The 21,103-nt window shown below is 38.5% G+C and overlaps 1 protein-coding gene across 1 annotated transcript in view; it reads right to left on the reverse strand.

The window, feature by feature from the left end:
* Window positions 1-21,103, reverse strand: part of CA10 (carbonic anhydrase 10) — a 600,481-nt gene that overhangs the window by 106,337 nt on the left and 473,041 nt on the right. The window contains exon 4 of the mRNA XM_029212322.1: window positions 1,822-2,007. Coding sequence (XP_029068155.1) covers window positions 1,822-2,007 — 186 coding nt within the window. The remainder of the gene's footprint in view (window positions 1-1,821; window positions 2,008-21,103) is intronic.

A 21,103-nucleotide genomic window follows, 5' to 3' on the forward strand; every position in this document is an offset into this window, starting at 1 on the left:
ACAAAGAAAATTAATACAAATCTTAAAATAACGTATTTAAAAAGGAAGAGTTTATCTAATTTTAAATAGTCTCTAATTCAGACTGGCAGTCCCCCAGTCATTCTCAGTTCATGAGTTTTTGCCCTGCTTTCATCATATTCCCTGCTATATGTTAGTTCAGGATCTGTAACTCTTTAGAATTTCCCATTACATTCTCATGTCTCTTTGGCAGACATCCCTAATCATCCCCAGCTTTTTTTCCCCTACAGATTCAGGAAGGAGACTCATATGCCTGCTCAACCCGGTCCTCTATGCAGCCATTACTAATAGACCACAGATGAAATCCACGTGCAGCTTCCCCCATGCACAGTGCCTTGACACACCTTGGTGACTTTGCTGTTCCTCATTTCCAGCTTTATCTTTGTTGCCTATCAAATATTGAGTACTTCTAGTGATCCTTACATCTTTAATCCCACTTAATTTTCAAAACAACCTGGAGAGGTATATAAACTCAGCCTTAGAAGGATCAAGTAACCATCTCAAGGTCACACAGTTACTGTGTATCACAGCAGGAGGTACAAACTCAGGTTCTTTGATGCCAAAGCTGATGTTCTGAAACTTGTTCTGCATTGCTTCTCTTCGCAGCCCAGTTCAAAGGGCACCTCCTCTGTGAAACTTCTCCTGCACGCTTCAAGGAAAATTTGTCACTTCTTCCTTAGAGTTGGCCAAGGCCTTTGTACATCTCCATTACAGCATGGCATTATACTTTAATGATTTGAATATAGTATTCTTTGAGCTCCTCTGTGGTAGGAACTATGTCTTTATATATATATATATATATCCGTATCCCTGGTAACTAGCACAGTGCCTAGGTAGGTTCTCAGTTGATGCATTTTGAATGATCATTAAAATCTGGCCACTGGACTCATTCAGCTGTGGATTTCTTTCTCAGTGTGTGGCCTTACTATATTAAAAACAATGCCAGGTTTAAACATGATCTTGATTAAAAATATTAAAAAGACCAAGCCAATAGTGAAATACATACTTCTGTTATTTGAAGGCCTTCTTGACATCAGTTATTGAGGACTCTTAAACAGAAACCTAGTTACAAGATATTTAGCATATAAGGACACCTGACCTTTAGTTGATAACCACCCTCAAGTATAAGGGAGGTAGAAGAGGTCAAATTAACTACACCCTGCTTATCAAGTGTCATATGTCATAGCACACATGATATTTGTTTAAATTGTGGCTCTTGTCCTATAACTGAAGGTGTGGTTTGGCTCACTGATGTGGCCTGAGTTCTGTCTGGGCTGATGATAGACACAGTGACACTCACCATTAATGGCGGCACATTCTGCAGAAAGTCAGACTATTTAGTTCCCTGACATTTATTTCGCTATACGTAATAGTTTTGTGCAAATAAGACCCATTCTGCCAGAAAGGAGAATTATGGAATCTATGCAAACATATGTGACATATAGGGGGCTGATTGCATAGATTGCATAGATAGGTGTAAATGAAGATATACATGTAAGGTGAGGGTTTAGGGTTGAAATAATGATCTGGCAATATCTTAGGGCATTAGTCACAATAGAGCTGTCTCTTAATGTCTCAGGAGGAAATATCAAGTTTCACTGTGGTCTTCCCTGGAAAACACTGGAAGCTCATTATAAACTTCTATGTCAACTTGCAAAAGACAGATGGAGAAAGGAGGCACAGACCTCCTTATTTCATAGATACAAGAGCAGTCTTTCCATCTGTCATCACACTTTGGATATAAATAAGCACCAAATCTTATTAATTGGCACTTACCCGTAGTACTTCAATAACCTCACATACCTCCCCAGAGAAGGCTTGTCCGTTGAGGAGGTGCTCTGACCCTTGGCTATCCTCACTACCAAAGTGTAGCCGGACCTCCTCCAGCCGGTGGCTGTATGTCATGGGCCCTCCTGATACGTTGACCAAGTGCTCCTTGTCCAGGCGCAGGGACACATGTCTTCCAGTGTTGTACATGGTCCCACTGACCTGCAAGGCAATGAGCAACAGGTCAAACAAGGCTCTCCTCCTTCCATTTCTCACAATTTCTCACTCAACCCAGCATGGTGCTTAGACCAATGCCTTTTGCTTCCTTTTGATAGGAAGACACTAGGCTAATTCCACATGTGGAGTAGGGAGTGACGGCCTCCCCAGAGAGCATTTCTGCCCTACCTGGCATCTATGGTACTTTCTGTGAGTCATAAGCCACATTATCATTTAGGAATCTGAGGTAGGAACTCAAAGGAAACCTCATCAACTGTGACTAATATTTTGGACGTTGCACTTATAAAGAATTAACTTGTCTTCTTACCATAAATATTTGGAATGTAAAGATGCTGCAAAAGTTAAAATCTCAGGTGTGAGAAATTGGAGAAAGCAGTTAGTAAGGATGAGATGCTACAAAGGCCCAAAAAGAGACAAGTAAGCTAAAATGAGTGAATAGGAGCAAACCTTAGGGGGAGACTGAGGCTTAGGTTTTTAGTCTCAAGCATTCAGTATGGTGTGTGTTGGTTTAGGTCCTTCTCTAACTCCTGCAACCAGACACTGCAAAGAGTCAGAGCTCTGATACTTTCTTGCAGTTTGTGGCCTCAGTGCTGAGCTAAAGAGATTCATATAAGTTTCCCATTTCACAGACTTCCTATTCCATCTTGCTTCAGCCCCTGCCAGCTGAACCTTACTGTTTGGGGTTTCTTTCCCTCCTTTTCTCTTGAACTTGATGCTCAGCTTCATTTTGTTGATTATGACCTTAGCACTTCTAAACACTTGATTCTAGAACACTGATTCCTACCTGTGAGTCTATTGCCTTAGTCTTCTGGGTTGACTTAGCTCTAGGAGCAGATTGAAAACTTAAGGGAGACTTTGAGTGGGTCTGGATGGAATGCTTCTGGGCTATGGGTTGCTGAGCTACTTGGATTTTCTGCCTGCTTACTCTGACTCCTTTGGGCCCAGCCCTAGGGATTCTTTAAGGCAGCGGTCCCCAAAATTTTGGCACCAGGGACTGGTTTCGTGGAAGACAATTTTTCCCACGGACTGGGGGGGGTGAATGTTTCAGGATGATTCAAGTGCATTACATTTATCGTGCAGTTTATTTTTATTATTATTACATTGTAACATATAATGAAATAATTATACAACTAACCATAATGCAGAATCAGTGGGAGTCCTGAGCTTGTTTTCACTTACCACTCACAGATAGGGTTTTGATATGAGTCTGCAAGCAACTGATTTATTATGGTCCCTGTGCAATCAAACCTCTCTACTAATGATAATCTGTATTTGCAACCACTCCCCAGAGCTAGCATCACTGCCTCAGCTCTACCTCAGATCATCAGGCATTAGATTCTCATAAGGAGTGCACAACCTAGATCCCTCACATGTGCAGTTCACAGTAGGGTTTGCACTCCTATGAGAATCTAATGCAGTGCTGATCTGACAGGAGGCAGAGCTCAGGTAATGTGAGCTCAGGTAATGTGAGTGATGGGGAGCAGCTGTAAATACAGGTGAAGCTTTGCTCGCTCGCCTGCTGCTCACCTCCAGTTCTGCAGCCTGGTTCCTAACAGGACACAGACTGGTACCGGTCCATGGCCTGGGGGTTGGGGACCCATGCTTTAAGGGATTCATGTAACTTCTGACAACTTCATTAGATATGGTTTTCATATATTTGCTCTATAGCGTTAACCTTACCCACCCTTCCACCTTTCTGGTACTAGTCTTGTGAATGATCAGTTAGTTTAGTTCTGTAGATTTCTCACTGTGACAGAGACAGCATTGCTTACCAAAATACTCCACTGACTCACTATAGCACCATCTTGCTATAAGGTGGAGCCCATGTGCTGCTGTTGGCCATGTTCTGTGAGGGGACATGACAAATGAAACAGTGAAAAGCTTATGTAAGATTCTCCAGTCTCTTTCTTCCCCTGCTTCATCAATCAAGGGGCAATGTGGAAAGTTGTAAATGTGGTATAGCTACAAGATGGAGGCTGTGTCAGCCTGAGTCGCTGGCAGATTATGTGCAGATTGCAAAAATGGCTAGAATTCTTCCACTCCTTGTAACTACACTACTTACAATCTGACCTTGTAGCTGTTCCCATCAAGATAGGGCCGTCTGTTTCTCCACCCCTTGAATCTGTACTGGCCTTGTCACTTGCTTTGGCCAATAGCACGTAGTGGATACAACATGCTTATTCTGAGAGTAGGCCTGTAGAGGACTTGCACGTGTCCTTACTCCTTTTTGGAAACTCGAGACCACCAGGCAAACAAGCCTGGGCTAGCCTGCTGGAGGATGATCCAGAGTGAGGAGAACCATCCCAGGAGAAGCCATCCTAGGCTGGCCATTCCACGACTGATCCACCAGTTGACTGTCTTAGTCTGGCCTGGACCAGAAGAATTTCCCACAGACCATAGCTTCCCATATACTGGGGAGCTAAAAATTTGGTTGTTTTCAGTCCCTAAGCTTTGAGATAGTTTGTTATAGAGCAAAAACTAACTGATATACACTAAGTCAATCATCTTCTCTGTCATGTGACTCTGGAACTATCAACAGAAACTCTGGACAGTCTTTGTTGAGTACCTGAACTAGAAAGTCACTTGGGGCTCAGACAGTCAGTCTGTTAATCAGCTGGAAAGTCATACCAGAACAAGAGAAGAAAGCAGCAGATACGCCAAGAGTGGCCGAGGAAACCATGTAGAGAGAGAATTAGAGAGAATATCTACTTCACCTTCAGAAACCCTTTGTATCTCTTTGTTCCAGTTCCTTCATGAGGCCTGGGCTGTACTTTCTCTGATACTTTACATCTTACAAAGGGATTTCTTTTTTTCTTAAATTATCTATTCCTTGCAACCAAATGATCCCTATCAAAGACTCTATGCCTGTTCTCCAGTCTGAAATAAATGTATATTTAGTCAGTATGACATAATGAGAGTTTGTTTTCTTTTCTTGTCCCAATTTATGACTTTCTTTGCAGTAAAATGATACAGATAGATTTGTGTTTGACACTGCATTCATCTTTAAGCAAAATTTATTTTTTCTACTTATTAAGATAATATACAGGTATTATACATGGGTAGGAAGACCCAGAACAGCTCAATGAAATAAAAATTAGCCAACATTCTACAGTAAACCAATAATCACCACTAATATTTTGGTGTATAACTTTTCACACTCATAACCATATATATCTATATTTTAATGGGATCATTTTATATGTGTGATAATAAATGCTTTTCACATACAAGGGTGTATGATTTTATATATATATATTATTATATATAATAATTTAATATATATAAATTTATATATTTAATATATTATACACAACACACATATAATATATTACATATACATTTATACATTTATATATATATAGTAAATATATATATTATTTTTAGTCACATGAATATTTCTAGGTTATTAACTGTTCTTTTGCAATATCACTTTGAAATAGCCTCATAATATTCCACTGTAAACATATATGACTTATTATTGAATCTTTACAGCCCTTTCACTTTTTCACTATTGTTAAAAAATATTGCAATGAGATATAGAGAGCAAACTAGTGGTTACCAGTGGGGAGCGGGAAGGAGGGAGGAGCAATTTAGGCGTAGTAGAAAAAAAGGGTTAACATGGGATTATATGAAATCATCTTTGTCAAACTTTTGAAAATTGTAAAGCACTACACAATTTAAAGAATCTTTCACTCAATAAAAAAAAATACTGCAATGAACATCCTTATGGATAAACATTTTTACTAGTGCAGATATTTCATTAGGCAAACTCTGGGTCAGACTGTGCACACATTATTACAGTGCTTATTATCTAATGCAAAATCCATTTGCTGTGGAGTGTAGATCCCACAGAGCAGGGCTGGATCTCAAATTCTCTTCAAATTGCATTAATTCAACAAGCAACATCCATGGGCCCCTATAGTATGCAAGGCTGCATAACAGGAGCTGCTTCAAATTCTTATAGGATATGTGCTCTGTTCCAATGAGCAAGTATATCAGGCTTCCCCATACTTCTAAAAATCCTCTCAATGTGTCTGTCTAATGTTCCTAAGAAAATTGTTGCCCATTGAAGCAAGGCAGGGACCATGTCCTATGCTTGTCTGCATTTTCCCAGTAATTAACACAATGGCACACAGTAGAGAGAAGAATAAAGGACTCTTGAGTCAAAAGATTCCCAGTCTGCCTCTTGGTGACCTTGAGTAGTTCAGTTAATTACTTGAAGCCTCAGTTTTCTTAACTATAAAATAGAGATAAGACAATTTCTCCTATGAAAATGAGGGATAAAAAACTATAAGGCTTATAGAGAATGAATATGAGAATGATAGAGATAAATCCCTCCTTATCAGCAATTACTTATTGATTCCACTTACATGAAGTCCTAGAGTAGTCAAAATCATAAAGATAGAAAGTAGAACGGTAGTTGCCAGGGGTGGGGTGCAGAGAGGAATGGGAGTTATTGTTTAATGGGCATAGAGTTACAGTTTTGCAAGATGAAAAAAATTCTGGAGATGGACGGTGGTTGTACTTAATACTGCTGAACTGTGTAAGTAAAAATGGTTAAGATGTGTACTTTACACACATAAAAATTGGAAAAAAAATCCCTCATGAGTTTGTTGTGAGAATTAATACATTTAATGGTCAAACATTTTCATTCTTTTTCTTCATTTACTTTTGAAAATGGGTGCCTAGCTGACCTTGGAGGACCTGTGTTGATCTTACCCACTTCCCATAGCCCAGTGGAATATAGTGTTGCTTTCTAAAAGTCACAATGAAGAACTTTTACCGACTTCTGCATTGTGATGATTCACTTGTCTCTCATTTTGGATTTTAAAGCTCCAGTTGTGGGAAGCATCCAAGATCATTTTGAAGGCCATGAAGCAAACATGAAACCAGGGTAATCAGGAATAAACCAGTGTGCTTTCTAGTTCTTCCACTCCATACTTCCATACTCCTTCTACTTCCATGGCTCTATCTTCATTCATTCATCTGACTGTGTGCTAGGAGCTGAGGATAGTGTGGTGAGTAAAACCAGGCATGGTCCCTGCCCTCATGGAGCTTACAATCTCCATTATGAAGACAACAGAGTGGGAGAAGGAACTTATGGGGAATCCATATGAAATTCTACCATTTGCGTATGTGTTCTCACAATTAGAGGCAACACACCTATTCCTCCACCCTTCCCCCAGACATTGAAATAACATTAATTTATATTAATCAAAAAAAGCTGTGTAACCAGGGTATGGTTTGTTGCACTTTAAATTTTTTTATAAAAGGCTTGACAATATTATGTATGATATCTGATGGTACACCTGCACTGAAGTAATTAACACTGCAGCAGTGTCATTTTACCTGTAATGCTAATTACAGTGTTTTCAATGAACTACTTTGGTGTGCAGCATGTTGGAAAAAGTTGTATTATGTAGACCAGGAAACAGAACTGAATGGAGACGATGAAGCTGCAGGGGATATCCAGGTTGCCTATGGCTGCCTCACACTTGTCCTTTTTGTTTTATTTAATTCACTACAAAATGAGATGAGAGATACGATGCCCATGTAAGCGAGAGAAGTAAGAGTGGTCTGTGAATGCTCAGTGACTTGTCTAGAATCATACAGCTAGCAGTTGTGGCAAACCCAGGTCTCCTGATTCCAAGTCTGATGATTTTTTTTTTCCCCCCACGGAAAATAATTTTGTTCATTGGTTTTCATTTATTTTAACATCTTTATTGGAGTATAATTGTTTTACAATGGTGTGTTAGTTTCTGTTTCATAACAAAGTGAATCAGCTATACATATACATATATCCTCAAATTTCCTCCCTCTTGCTTCTCCCTCCCACCCTCCCTATCCCACCCCTCTAGGTGGTCACAAAGCACTACCGAGCTGATCTCCCTGTGCTATGCGGCTGTTTCCCATTAACTATCTATTTTACCTTTGGTAGTATATATAAGTCCATGCCACTCTCTAACTTTGTCCCAGCTTACCCATCACCCTCCCCGTGTCTTCAAGTCAATTCTCTATTTATTCCTGTCCTGCCTCTAGGTTCTTCATAACTATGTTTTTTTCTTTTTTAGATTCCATATATATGTGTTAGGATACAGTATTTGTTTTTCTCTTTCTGACTTACTTCACTCTGTATGACAGATTCTGGGTCCATCCACCTCACTAAAAATAACTCAATTTCATTTCTTTTTATGGCTAAGTAATATTCCATTGTATATATGTGACACACTTTCTTTATCCATTCATCTGTCGATGGACACTTAGGTTGTTTCCATGTCCTGGCTATTGTAAATAGAGCTGCAAAGAACATTTTGCTACATGACTCTTTTTGAATTATGGTTTTCTCAGGGTATATGCCCAGTAGTGGGATTGCTGGGTCATAAGGTAGTTTTATTTTTAGTTTTTTAAGGAACCATCATACTGTTCTCCAGAGTGGCTGCATCAATTTACATTCCCACCAACAGTGCAAAAAGGTTCCCTTTTCTCCACACCCTCTGAAGCAATTATTGTTTGTAGATTTTTTGATGATGGCCATTCTGACAGGTGAGAGGTGATACCTCATTGTAGTTTTCATTTGCATTTCCCAAATGATTAGTGATGTTGAGCAATCTTTCATGTGTTTGTTGGCAATCTATATATCTTCTTTAGAGAAATGTCTGTTTAGGTCTGTTGCCCATTTTTCGATTGGGTTGTTTGTTTTTTTGATATTGAGTTGCATGTGCTGCTTGTAAATTTTGGAGATTAATCCTTTGTCCATTGCTTCATTTGCAAATATTTTCTCCCATTCTAAGGGTTGTCTTTTCATCTTGTTTATGATTTCCTTTGCTGTGCAAAAGCTTTTAATTTTCATTAGGTCCCATTTGTTTATTTTTGTTTTTATTTCCATTTCTCTAGGAGGTGGGTCAAAAAGGATCTTGCTGTGATTTATGTCATAGAGAGTTCTGCCTATGCTTTCCTCTAAGAGTTTGATAGTGTCTGGCATTACATTCAGGTCTTTAATCCATTTTGAGTTTATTTTTGTGTATGGTGTTAGGGAATGTTCTAATTTCATTCTTTTACCTGTAGCTGTCCAGATTTCCTAGCACCACTTTATGAAGAGGCTGTCTTTTCTCAACTGTATATTCTTGCCTCCTTTATCAAAAATAAGGGGACCATATGTGCATGGGTTCATGTCTGGGCTTTCTATCCTGTTCCATTGATCTATATTCCTGTTTTTGTGCAAGTACCATACTGTCTTGATTACTGTAGCTTTGTAATATAGTCTGAGGTCAGGGAGCCTGTTTCCTCCAGCTCCGTTTCTCTTTCTCAAGATTTCTTTGGCTATTTGGGGTCTTTTGTGTTTCCATACAAATTGTGAAATTTTTGTTCTAGTTCTGTGAAAAATGCCAGTGGTATATAGATTGGGATTGCATTGAATTTGTAGATTGCTTTCGATAGTAGAGTCATTTTCACAATGTTGATTCTTCCAATCCAAAAACACAGTATATCTCTCCATCGGTTTGTATCATCTTTAATTTCATTCATCAGTGTCTTATAATTTTCTGCATACAGGTCTTTTGTCTCCTTAGGTAGGTTTATTCCTAGGTATTTTATTCTTTCTGTTGGAATGGTAAATGTGAGTGTTTCCTTAATTTCTCTTTCAGATTTTTCATCATTAGTGTATACGAATGCAAGAGATTTCTATGCATTAATTTTGTATCCTGCTATTTTACCAAATTCATTGATTAGCTCTAGTAGTTTTCTGTTACTATCTTTAGGATTATCTATGTAGAGTATCATGTCATCTGCAAACAGTGACAGCTTTATTTCTTCTTTTCTACTTTGGATTCCTTTTATTTCTTTTTCTTTGCGATTGCTGTGGCTAAAACTTCCAAAACTATGTTGAATAATAGTGGTGAGAGTGGGCAACCTTGTCTTGTTCCTGATCTTAGTGGAAATGGTTTCAGTTTTTCACCATTGAGGATGATGTTGGCTGTGGGTTTGTCATACATGGCCTTTATTACATTGAGGAACCTTCCCTCCATGCCTACTGTCTTGAGGGTTTTTATCATAAATGGGTGTTGAATTTTGTCAAAAGCTTTTTCTGCATGTATTGAGATGATCATATGTTTTTTCTCCTTCAATTTGTTAATATGGTGTATCACATTGGTTGAGTTGCGTATGTTGAAGAGTGCTTCGATTCCTGGGATAAACTCCACTTGATCATGGCGTATAATCCTTTTAATGTGCTGTTGGATTCTGTTTGCTAGTATTTTGTTGAGGATTTTTGCATCTATGTTCATCAGTGATATTGGCCTGTAGTTTTCTTTCTTTGTGACATCTTTGTCTGGTTTTGGTATCAGGGTGATGGTGGCCTCATAGATTGAGTTTGGGAGTGTTCCTCCCTCTGCTATAATTGGAAGAGTTTGAGAAGGATAGGTGTTATCTCTTCTCTAAATGTTTGATAGAATTCACCTGTGAAGCCATCTGGTCCTAGGCTTTTGTGTGTTGGAAGATTTTTAATCACAGTTCCAATTTCAGTGCTTGGATTGGTCTCTTTATATTTTCTATTTCTTCCTGGTTCATTCTTGGAATGTTGTGCTTTTCTAAGAAGTTGTCCGTTTCTTCCAGGTTGTCCATTTTATTGGCATATAGCTGCTTGTAGTAAACTCTCATGATTCTTTGTATTTCTGCAGTGTCAGTTGTTCCTTCTCCTTTTTCATTTCTAATTCTATTGATTTGTGTCTTCTCTCTTTTTTTTCTTGATGAGTCTGGCTAATGGTTTATCAATTTTGTTTATCTTCTCAAAGAACCATTAGTTTTATTGATCTTTGTTATCGTTTTCTGCAATTCTTTTTCATTTATTTTTGATCTGATCTTTATGATTTCTTTCCTTCTGCTAAATTTGGGGTTTTTCTCTTCTTTGTTTTCTAATTGCTTTAGGTGTAAGGTTAGGTGTTTTATTTTAGATTTTTCTTGATCTTGAGGAAGGATTGTACTGCTATAAACTTCCCACTTAGAACTGCTTTTGCTGCATCTCATAAGTTTTAGGTTGTCGTGTTTTCAATTGTCATTTGGTTCTAGGTATTTTCTGATTTCCTCTTTGATTTCTTCACTGATCTCTTGGTTATTAAGTAGTGTATTTTTTAGCCTCTATGTATTTTTATTTTTTGCAGATTTTTTCCTGTAATTGATATCTAGTCTCAAAGTGTCGTGGTCAGAAAAGACACTTGATACAATTTCATTTTTTTTAATTTTACCAAGACTTGATTTGTGAGCCAAGACATGATGTGTCCTGCAGGATGTTCCATGAGCTCTTGAGAAGAAAGCATATCCTGTTGTTTTTGGATGGAATGTCCTATAAATATCAATTAAGTCTACCTTGTTTAATGTATCATTTAAAGATTGTGTTTCCTGGGGCTTCCCTGGTGGCGCAGTGGTTGAGAGTCTGCCTGCCGATGCAGGGGACACGGGTTTGTGCCCCGATGCAGGGAACACGGGTTTGTGCCCCGGTCCGGGAATATCCCACATGCTGCAGAGCAGCTGGGCCCATGAGCCATGGCTGCTGAGCCTGCGCGTCCAGATCCTCTGCTCCGCAATGGGAGAGGCCACAACAGTGAGAGGCCCGCATAGTGCAAACAAAACAAAACAAAAGAAACAAACAAACAAACAAAAAAGCTTGTGTTTCCTTATTTATTTTCATTTTGGATGATCTGTCAACTGGTGAACGTGGGGTTTTAAAGTCCCCTACTATGATTTTGTTACTGTAGATTTCCCCTTTTATGGCTGTTAGCATTTGCCTTATGTATTGAGGTGCTCCTATTTTGGGTGCATAAATGTTTATAATTGTTATATGTTCTTCTTGGATTGATCCCTTGATCATTATGTAGTGTCCTTCTTTGTCTCTTGTAACAGTCTTTGTTTTAAAGTCTATTTTGTATGGTATGAGAATTGCTACTCCAGCTTTCTCTTGATCTCCATTTGCATGGAATATCTTTTTCTATCCCCTCACTTTCAGTCTGTATGTGTCCCTAGGTCTGAAATGGGTCTCTTGTAGACAGCATATATATGATTCTGGTTTTTCTATCCATTCAGCCAGTCTATGTCTTTTGGTTGGAGCATTTAATCCATTTACATTTAAGGTCATTATCAATATGTGTGTTCCTATTACCATTTTCTTAATTGTTTGGGGTTTGTTATTGTGGGTCTTTTCCTTCTCTTGTGTTTCCTGCCTAGAGAAGTTCCTTTAGCATTTGTTGTAAAGCTGGTTTGGTGATGCTGAACTCTCTCAGCTTTTGCTTGTCTGTAAAGCTTTTAATTTCTCCATCAAATCTGAATGAGATCCTTGCTGGGTAGAGTAATCTTGGTTGTAGGTTTTTCCATTTCATCACTTTAAATATGGCCTGCCACTTCCTTCTGGCTTGCAGAGTTTCTGCTGAAAGATCAGCTGTTAACCTTATGGGGATTCCTTTGTGTGCTATTTGTTGTTTTTCCCTTGTTGCTTTTAATATTTTTTTTTTGTATTTAATTTTTGATAGTTTGATTAATATGTGTCTTGGCCTGTTTCTCCTTGGATTTATCCTATATCAGATATACATTATTACAAACTGGCTCTCCTTCCATATGATTGACATTTGGAGAACAATTTTAGTATTACTGACTTTTTAAATTATATAATATAGAAAAAAAAATATATATATATACTATATAATTACATATATCAACCTGTTATGTGTGGTGTCAACACAACTGGTTAGGAGCTGTTTGAACAAGATGTAGTAAAGAAATAAAATGGGATTTGAAGGTAAATTTGATGGTTAATTTTATGTGTTAACTTGTCTCAGCCATGGTGCCTGGATAATTGACCAAACATTATTTTGGATATTCCTGTGAGGGTAGTTTTGTATGAGATAAACGTTTAATTCAGTGGGCTTTGAATAAAGCAGAGTTCCCCTCATAATATGGGTGGGCCTCATTCAGTCAGTTGCAAATCTGAATAGAACAAAAAGAATGGCCTCTGCAGAGCAAGAAGTAGTTCTGCAGTAATTGACGTTAGGACCTGAACTACAGTATCAACTGTTTCTTGGATCTCCAGCCTGCCAGCACACCCTACAGATTACGGACATTCAGCCTCCATAATCAAATGAGCCAATTCCTTAAATAAATCTCTTTCTATATGTATATACTCATTGTATTAATTCTGTGTCTCTGGAGAACCCTGACTAATGTAAGTAATCCCAAGCACTCTGGGGGGTTACTAGGCTATCAACTCATATTTGAAGAAAGCATTGTTAGGTAATTGGTTGTGCAATCAAATAATTCCCAGTGGTTAAAAGTACAGGCTTTAGAGTCAGAGACATGTGGGATCAAGCCCTGGCTCCCTCATTCATGGGATGCTTGCCTCAAGCATGTGACAAAAGCTAAAAGTAAGAAAATTGAAATTGTATCAAGTATTTTTTCTGACCACAACACTTTGAGACTAGATATCAATTGCAGGAAAATATATGTAAAAAATACAAACACATGGAAGCTAAAGAATACACTACTTAATAAACAAGAGATCAGTGAAGAAATCAAAGAGGAAATCAGAAAATACCTAGAAACAAATGACAATGAAAACACAATGACCCAAAACCTATGGGATGCAGCAAAAGCAGTTCTAAGAGGGAAGTTTATATCAATACAATCCTTCCTCAAGAAACAAGAAACATCTAAAATAAAAAACCTAACCTTACACCTAAAGCAATTAGAGAATGAAGAATAGAAAAAACCCAAAGTTACCGGAAGGAAAGAAATCATAAAGATCACTGCAGAAATAAATGAAAAATAAATAAAGGAAAGAATAGCAAAGATCAATAAAACTAAAAACTGGTTCTTTGAGAAGACAAACAAAATTGAAAAACCATTAGCCAGACTCATCAAGAAAAAAAGGTAGAAGACTCAAATCAATAGAATTAGAAATGAAAAAGGAGAAGGAACAACTGACACTGCAGAAATATAAAGGATGATGAGAGATTACTACAAGCAACTATATGCCAATAAAATGGAAAACTTGGAAAAAATGGACACAGTCTTAGAAAAGCACAACCATCCAAGACTGAACCAGGAAGAAAGAGAAAATATAAACAGACCAATCACAAGCACTGAAATTGGAACTGTGATCAAAAATCTTCCAACAAACAAAAGCCCAGGACCAGATGGCTTCACAGGCGAATTCTATCAAACATTTAGAGAAGAGATAACACCTATCCTTCTCAAACTCTTCCAATTATAGCAGAGGGAGGAACACTCCCAAACTCAATCTATGAGGCCACCATCACCCTGATACCAAAACCAGACAAAGATGTCACAAAGAAAGAAAACTACAGGCCAATATCACTGATGAACATAGATGCAAAAATCCTCAACAAAATACTAGCAAACAGAATCCAACAGCACATTAAAAGGATTATACGCCATGATCAAGTGGAGTTTATCCCAGGAATCGAAGCATTCTTCAACATACGCAACTCAACCAATGTGATACACCATATTAACAAATTGAAGGAGAAAAAACATATGATCATCTCAATACATGCAGAAAAAGCTTTTGACAAAATTCAACACCCATTTATGATAAAAACCCTCAAGACAGTAGGCATGGAGGGAAGGTTCCTCAATGTAATAAAGGCCATGTATGACAAACCCACAGCCAACATCATCCTCAATGGTGAAAAACTGAAACCATTTCCACTAAGATCAGGAACAAGACAAGGTTGCCCACTCTCACCACTATTATTCAACATAGTTTTGGAAGTTTTAGCCACAGCAATCGCAAAGAAAAAGAAATAAAAGGAATCCAAATCGGAAAAGAAGAAATAAAGCTGTCACTGTTTGCAGATGACATGATACTCTACATAGAGAATCCTAAAGATGCTACCAGAAAACTACTAGAGCTAATCAATGAGTTTGGTAAAGTATCAGGATACAAAATTAATGCACAGAAATCTCTGGCATTCCTATATGCTAATGATGAAAAATCTGAAAGAGAAATTAAGGAAACACTCACATTTACCATTCCAACAGAAAGAATAAAATACCTAGGAATAAACCTACCTAAGGAGACAAAAGACCTGTATGCAGAAAATTATAAGACACTGATGAACGAAATTAAAGATGATACAAATAGATGGAGAGATATACTGTGTTCTTGGATCGGAAGAATCAACATTGTGAAAATTACTCTACTACCCAAAGAAATCTACAGATTCAATGTAATCTGTATCAAACTACCAATGGCATTTTTCACAGAACTAGAACAAAAAACACTCACGATTTTTATGGAAACACAAAAGACCCTGAGTAGCCAAAGCAATCTTGAGATAGAAAAATGGAGTTCGAGGAATCAGGGTCCCTGATGTCAGACTATACTACAAAGCTACAGTAATCAAGACAGTATGGTACTGGAACAAAAACAGAAATATAGATCAATGGAACAGGATAGAAAGCCCAGACGTAAACCCAGGCACTTATGGTCACCTTATCTTTGATATAGGAGGGAAGAATATACAGTGGAGAGAAGACAGTCTCTTCCATAAGTGGTGCAGGGAAAACTGGACATGTACATGTAAAATAATGAAATTACAACACACCCTAACACCATACACAAAACTAAACTCAAAATAGATTAAAGACCTAAATGTAACGCCAGACACTATCAAACCCTTAGAGGAAAACATAGGCAGAACACTCTATGACATAAATCACAGCAAGAACCTTTCTGACCCACCTCCTAGAGAAATGGAAATAAAAACAAAAATAAACAAATTGTACCAAATGAAACTTAAAAGCTTTTGCACAGCAGAGGAAACCATAAACAAGACGAAAAGACAACCCTCCGAATGGGAGAAAATATTTGCAAATGAAGCAACTGACAAAGGATTAATCTCCAAAATTTACAAGCAGCTCATGCAGCTCAATATCAAAAAAACAAACAACTCAATCCAAAAATGGGCAGAAGATCTAAATAGACATTTCTCCAAAGAAGATATAGGGATTGCCAACAAACACATGAAAGAATGCTCAACCTCATTAATCATTAGAGAAATGCAAATCAAAACTACAATGAGATATCATCTCACACCGGTCAGAATGGCCATCATCAAAAAATCTACAAACAGTAAATGCTGGAGAGGGTGTGGAGAAAAGAGGACCCTCTTGTACTGTTGTTGGGAATGTAAATTGATACAGCCACTATGGAGAACACTATGGATGTTCCTTAAAGAACTAAAAGTAGAACTACCATACGACCCAGTAATCCCACTACTGGGCATATACTCTGAGAAAACCATAATTCAAAAAGAGTCATGTACCAAAATGTTCATTGCAGCCCTATTTACAATAGCCAGGACATGGAAGCAACCTAAGTGTCCAACAACAGATGAAAGGATAAAGAAGATGTGGTACATATATACAATGGAAAATTACTCAGCCATAAAAAGAAACAAAATTGAATTATTTGTAGTGAGGTGGATGGACCTAGAGTCTGTCATACAGAGTGAAATAAGTCAGAAAGAGAAAATAGATACTGTATGCTAACACATATATATGGACTTTAAAAAATTGTCTTGTAGAACCTAGGGGCAAGACAGGAATAAAGATGCAGACCTACTAGAGAATGGACTTGAGGTTACAGGGAGGGGGAAGGGTAAGCTGGGACAAAGTGAGAGAGTGGCATGGATATATATACACTACCAAACGTAAAATAGATAGCTAGTGGGAAGCAGCCACATAGCACAGGGAGATCAGCTCGGTGCTCTGTGACCACCTAGAGGGGTGAGATAGGGATGGTGGCAGGGAAGAAGATGCCAGAGGGAAGAGATATGGGGACATATGTATATGTATAACTGATTCACTTTGTATAAAGCAGAAACTAACACACCATTGTAAAGCAATTATACTCCAATAAAGATGTTAAAAAAATAATGTATGTCTGAGTTATGGAACAATTGTAAAGAAACAATTTAACTTATTTTTTCCATCAAAAGATATATGCACAACAAGGTAGATTTATCCTTGAGTTTGCATGGGGTATCAGATGTGGTTCTGGAACAAGTCCCTCAGGTTGTCAAACTCCCTGTTACCAGATTGGAAAAAAAAAAGAGGAGGAGTATCTTTTTTAAAAAACTCAACTTTTTAGAAAGACTCAATTCACAAAATAAACACATTGACTTTTTTTTTTTTAATGGAGATAGCACTTGTAGGGTTGATGTTTATTGTGGACAGCTAAGCTTGAGTAAACCTTACCTTCAGAAATTACAAAAGAGTCAATAAGTAGTTATTTGTTTGGTGTATTACAAAGCTTATGTGACATTTCCATTTCATTCTCTCTCAAGGCAGTCTGACTGAAATCTCTGAATACTCAGAAATAATTCCCCACAGCTTATACAGAAATGTAACACTACAAATGGAGTATCAGGCAGGAAACAGAATTTCAACTGTGTAAAAGAGAGAGATGGCTATCTGACGTGCACAAGGCTACTTGCATTCAGTTGGTTGGGAGAGACAGGGTGGAGGGCACCCACAAATTTTGAGGACTTACTATGTGTTAGATGCTGTGTCAATTTATGGATCAGAAAACTAGGTACAGATAGGCTAAAGACTCTACTCAAGGTTATAGGAGGAGCAAGCGAGGGCACTAGCACTCAAAAGAAGACTTTATGACCCAAAACTCGTGGTCTTCCCACTGTCTCAAACAACACCTTCAAAGCTACCATAGAGATGCTGCACTCCATTTCTCACTGACTCTGTAAACTTTAGAAATTTGATAATGGTCCCAATTTATTTTTCTATATAAAGCTGGCAGAGGCTCTGCTCTCTCCTAACAGAGAAGTGCTGGCACTCTTGCCTTTAGGGTACAGTCTTCTCTAGCAGATTGTCTTTTACTGTAATTTGGGTGAATACATTGGGCTGATGGCTGTAACCCTAACATCGATGACAGCAGCAGTGATTGTGGTGCGTGCTAGGCCTTGCACTAGTATCTCCATTTAATCCCTACACTGCCCATGTGAGGAAGGCATTATTATCCGTGTTCTACAGAGGAGGAGATGGAGGCTCAAAGGGGTTACATGACTTTAGCTAAAGCTGCAGAGTTAGAAATTAGCGGAACCAGAATCCAGCCATGGCCTGTTTGATTCCAAATTCTACAGCTCTTAAAAGAGAATAGGTCAGAAGTTGGCAGAAAGAGTGTTTGGGAAATCATTTAGATTATAAGTAGCTTTTGGGATTGGGGACAAACTCTTAAAGCCCAACTATGATTCCCCACAGATATGCCAGACTGGGTTTAATTTGTTTTGCCAGGCCTGGCCTGAATATCCTTGGGGATTTCTAGGCCCCCAGGTGGCAGGTGAAATCCCAGTCCACAACTTGCTGGTTGTTGAGAAATGGATCATACCTGACTATCCTAGTGTTGGCTTAGCAACTGGGTGACCAAGCTCATAGTGTTGGCTTAGTGCCTAACGGAATTAGTGAAGAAGGTCCGACAATCATGTCATATAAATTAGGTGTCCTTTCTTGGCAACAGAGGTTTCCTATCATGTGTCTCTGACCGCTCTGCTGAGGTGTGTAATAGGTCTTCTTTGAATGTAATTAGTGAGCCTAAGAGATTTAAGAACACCACTTAGTCTGGTTTCCTGCAGAGTAGCTCAAGATGCCAAAGGGCTGATTTGTAAATGCTGAATTCAAGAAGCCAGTAGGCTGCTTACTCATGTAGGCACTCTGGAGGCATCACTGAAAGAATAAACAATGTGGCAGAAACAACTGGAGTCAAATTATTGGCCTCACTACAGTGTGGCATATACATAAATTGGCAAAATTAGGGTAGTGTGGATTTTAGAGTTAAAAGGACTTCAGAGATAATCAAGCCCAACATTTTACTCAATAAACCTGGAAACTGGAACACAAGGAGGTTGAGAGACTTATCTAAGATTATACAAGTGGCAGACTCGAGACTAGAAATCAACCAATTAACTCTGTCTCTTGCTCAGTATAGCACCTCCCCCCTTCCTCTTATTCTTTTGTTTATCCTTTACATTATTTAACACGGAGGGTATGCTAGCATACTGACTCAATTAGAAATGCTGGAGCACTAAGGCTGTGGATACACAAATACCAGAGCCCATAGAAAAATAGAAAAAAATCAGCCTGACATCTGGACATACCATTTACATGATATCATTCATCTGGATATGGAGCTCCTCTCAGTGCTTGCCCAGATGTTTTGTGCCATGTAGATTTTAGAGCACTGAGTAGAAATGGAGAGGATAGGTGCTAAGAGGGGAGATGGAAACAAAGGATGTGGAGCATTAGGAGCAGGTATTTTTGCAACGTAGCTTTGAAAGAAAGAGAAGATAAATATTTGGAGCTCGTGAGTTGGAGCAGTTAGGCAGGAAGTGACTGAGATATAGTTGAAAAAGAAAATGGAACTGGACCAGAATGATTGGCTTTGAGTTGCCATAGATGAAGTTGCACAGGAGGGTTGAAATACTTTCAAGATCTCACTCACCACTCTTAACCCTGCAGGGAGGATAGATTCTTCCTTAGGAATGCTAAGTTTACTCATCTCTCTAGCCCATCCATCTGAGTCACTACTCTCCCTATGTGAAGAGACTAGGATTTTGGAGTCAGTATTGAAAAATCAGATGAAACGATCAAATGTGCTTCTTGTTATTATACTAATCCTATTATTGTTATTAAGATAAAAAATGAACCTATGTGTGGCAATATTGACTCTTCAAATAACCGATGGTATCTTTCAATTCGAACTCTTCAGGGATGCTAGGCAGCACCACTGCAGCAAAGCATGCATTGAACATGATTGGTGCTGGTGGTAATGACAGGAGGAATTGAGACCTGTGTGAAAAATGTTGCCTGATCTGCAAAGGTGTAGGCTACATAAAGAGAATGTTCTTTATCCTCCATCTCTCTCAAGGGTACCATGGGCAGGTGGCTGGCATTAGGCTGGGTATGTTCTTGCCTCACATAGTTGCTGGCACTGAAGCCCTTCAGCGATACCCCAGCATTGCCCAATATCTGACCAGGGAGGGGACAGCAGAGAGAGGTGTCTGGAGTGAGTTTTTCCACTATAGCTCTGGTGTGTAGGTTTCCAGGTGTGAGTCCTATATATTAATTGTTTATTGATCCACTGCTGCCAACCAATGATTTCATTAATTTACTATTATTTTAATAATTTAATCTTATGAATAAAATTTAAATTTAATAATTTGCCTCTGTGTCTTCTTACGTGCTTTATGAACATTTAAAATTCTTACACGAAATCTGCAAGGTAGGTGTGATCTTCCCATTTTCCGGATGAGGTAACTAACACACAGAGGGTTATGCAACTTGCTCAGTGTCACATAGCTAGTGAGTTAAAGAGTCAGAGTTTGGATGCAGACTGTCTGATTTCAAATTTTGTCTCTTTCTGCTTCACTGTGCTTCTCCTAACCCTCAGCAAGCAGGCCTCATCTGTATCACTGTGGTTCAGTTTTGGTTTCAGGATTAGTTCTCCAATTCCCTTAGCTGGACTAGAACTCTGCTTTAAATCTTAGCCTGCTAGGCTTTTGAGTGCTCCAGAGTTCTTGCCAAGCCTCTCATTGTTGGTTGTCTGTATCCAACTTTTTGGACTCTAATGAGTGACCAATTGGACAGAGTAACCAAAATCAAGGTGGTATTAGCTGATTGACCAGCATTACTGCCCCCATGGAAATATCTGCTTCTCTGCTCCTTTTGTGGGCTGGGAAAACACCTTAGTTACCTGTGCCAGCTCAAATCAAGCATAGGCTGAGTACACTCCTATAAATTTAAATATATTTTTGGGGGGGTTGGGAAATAATATAGGCATGTTTGAATTTACCTTGCTTGTTTCCTGCTGTATCCCCAGTACCTGAACAATGCTTGGTTTCTATTTATTGCAAAGAAGTGTACAAGATGATATTCTGAGCACCATATCTGGATGCAGCCCCAGCTCTACCCCCAGACTGACCAGATAGGTCTGAGGTGGGACTCAGGAAATTGCCATCTTCTTTAACCAAGTCTGACATATTCTTTATCCTTTCCCCATCCT

This window comes from Monodon monoceros, unplaced genomic scaffold, assembly GCF_005190385.1.
Source record: "Monodon monoceros isolate NGI ecotype Baffin Bay Population unplaced genomic scaffold, NGI_Narwhal_1 Super_Scaffold_9, whole genome shotgun sequence".
Lineage (NCBI taxonomy): Eukaryota > Metazoa > Chordata > Mammalia > Artiodactyla > Monodontidae > Monodon > Monodon monoceros.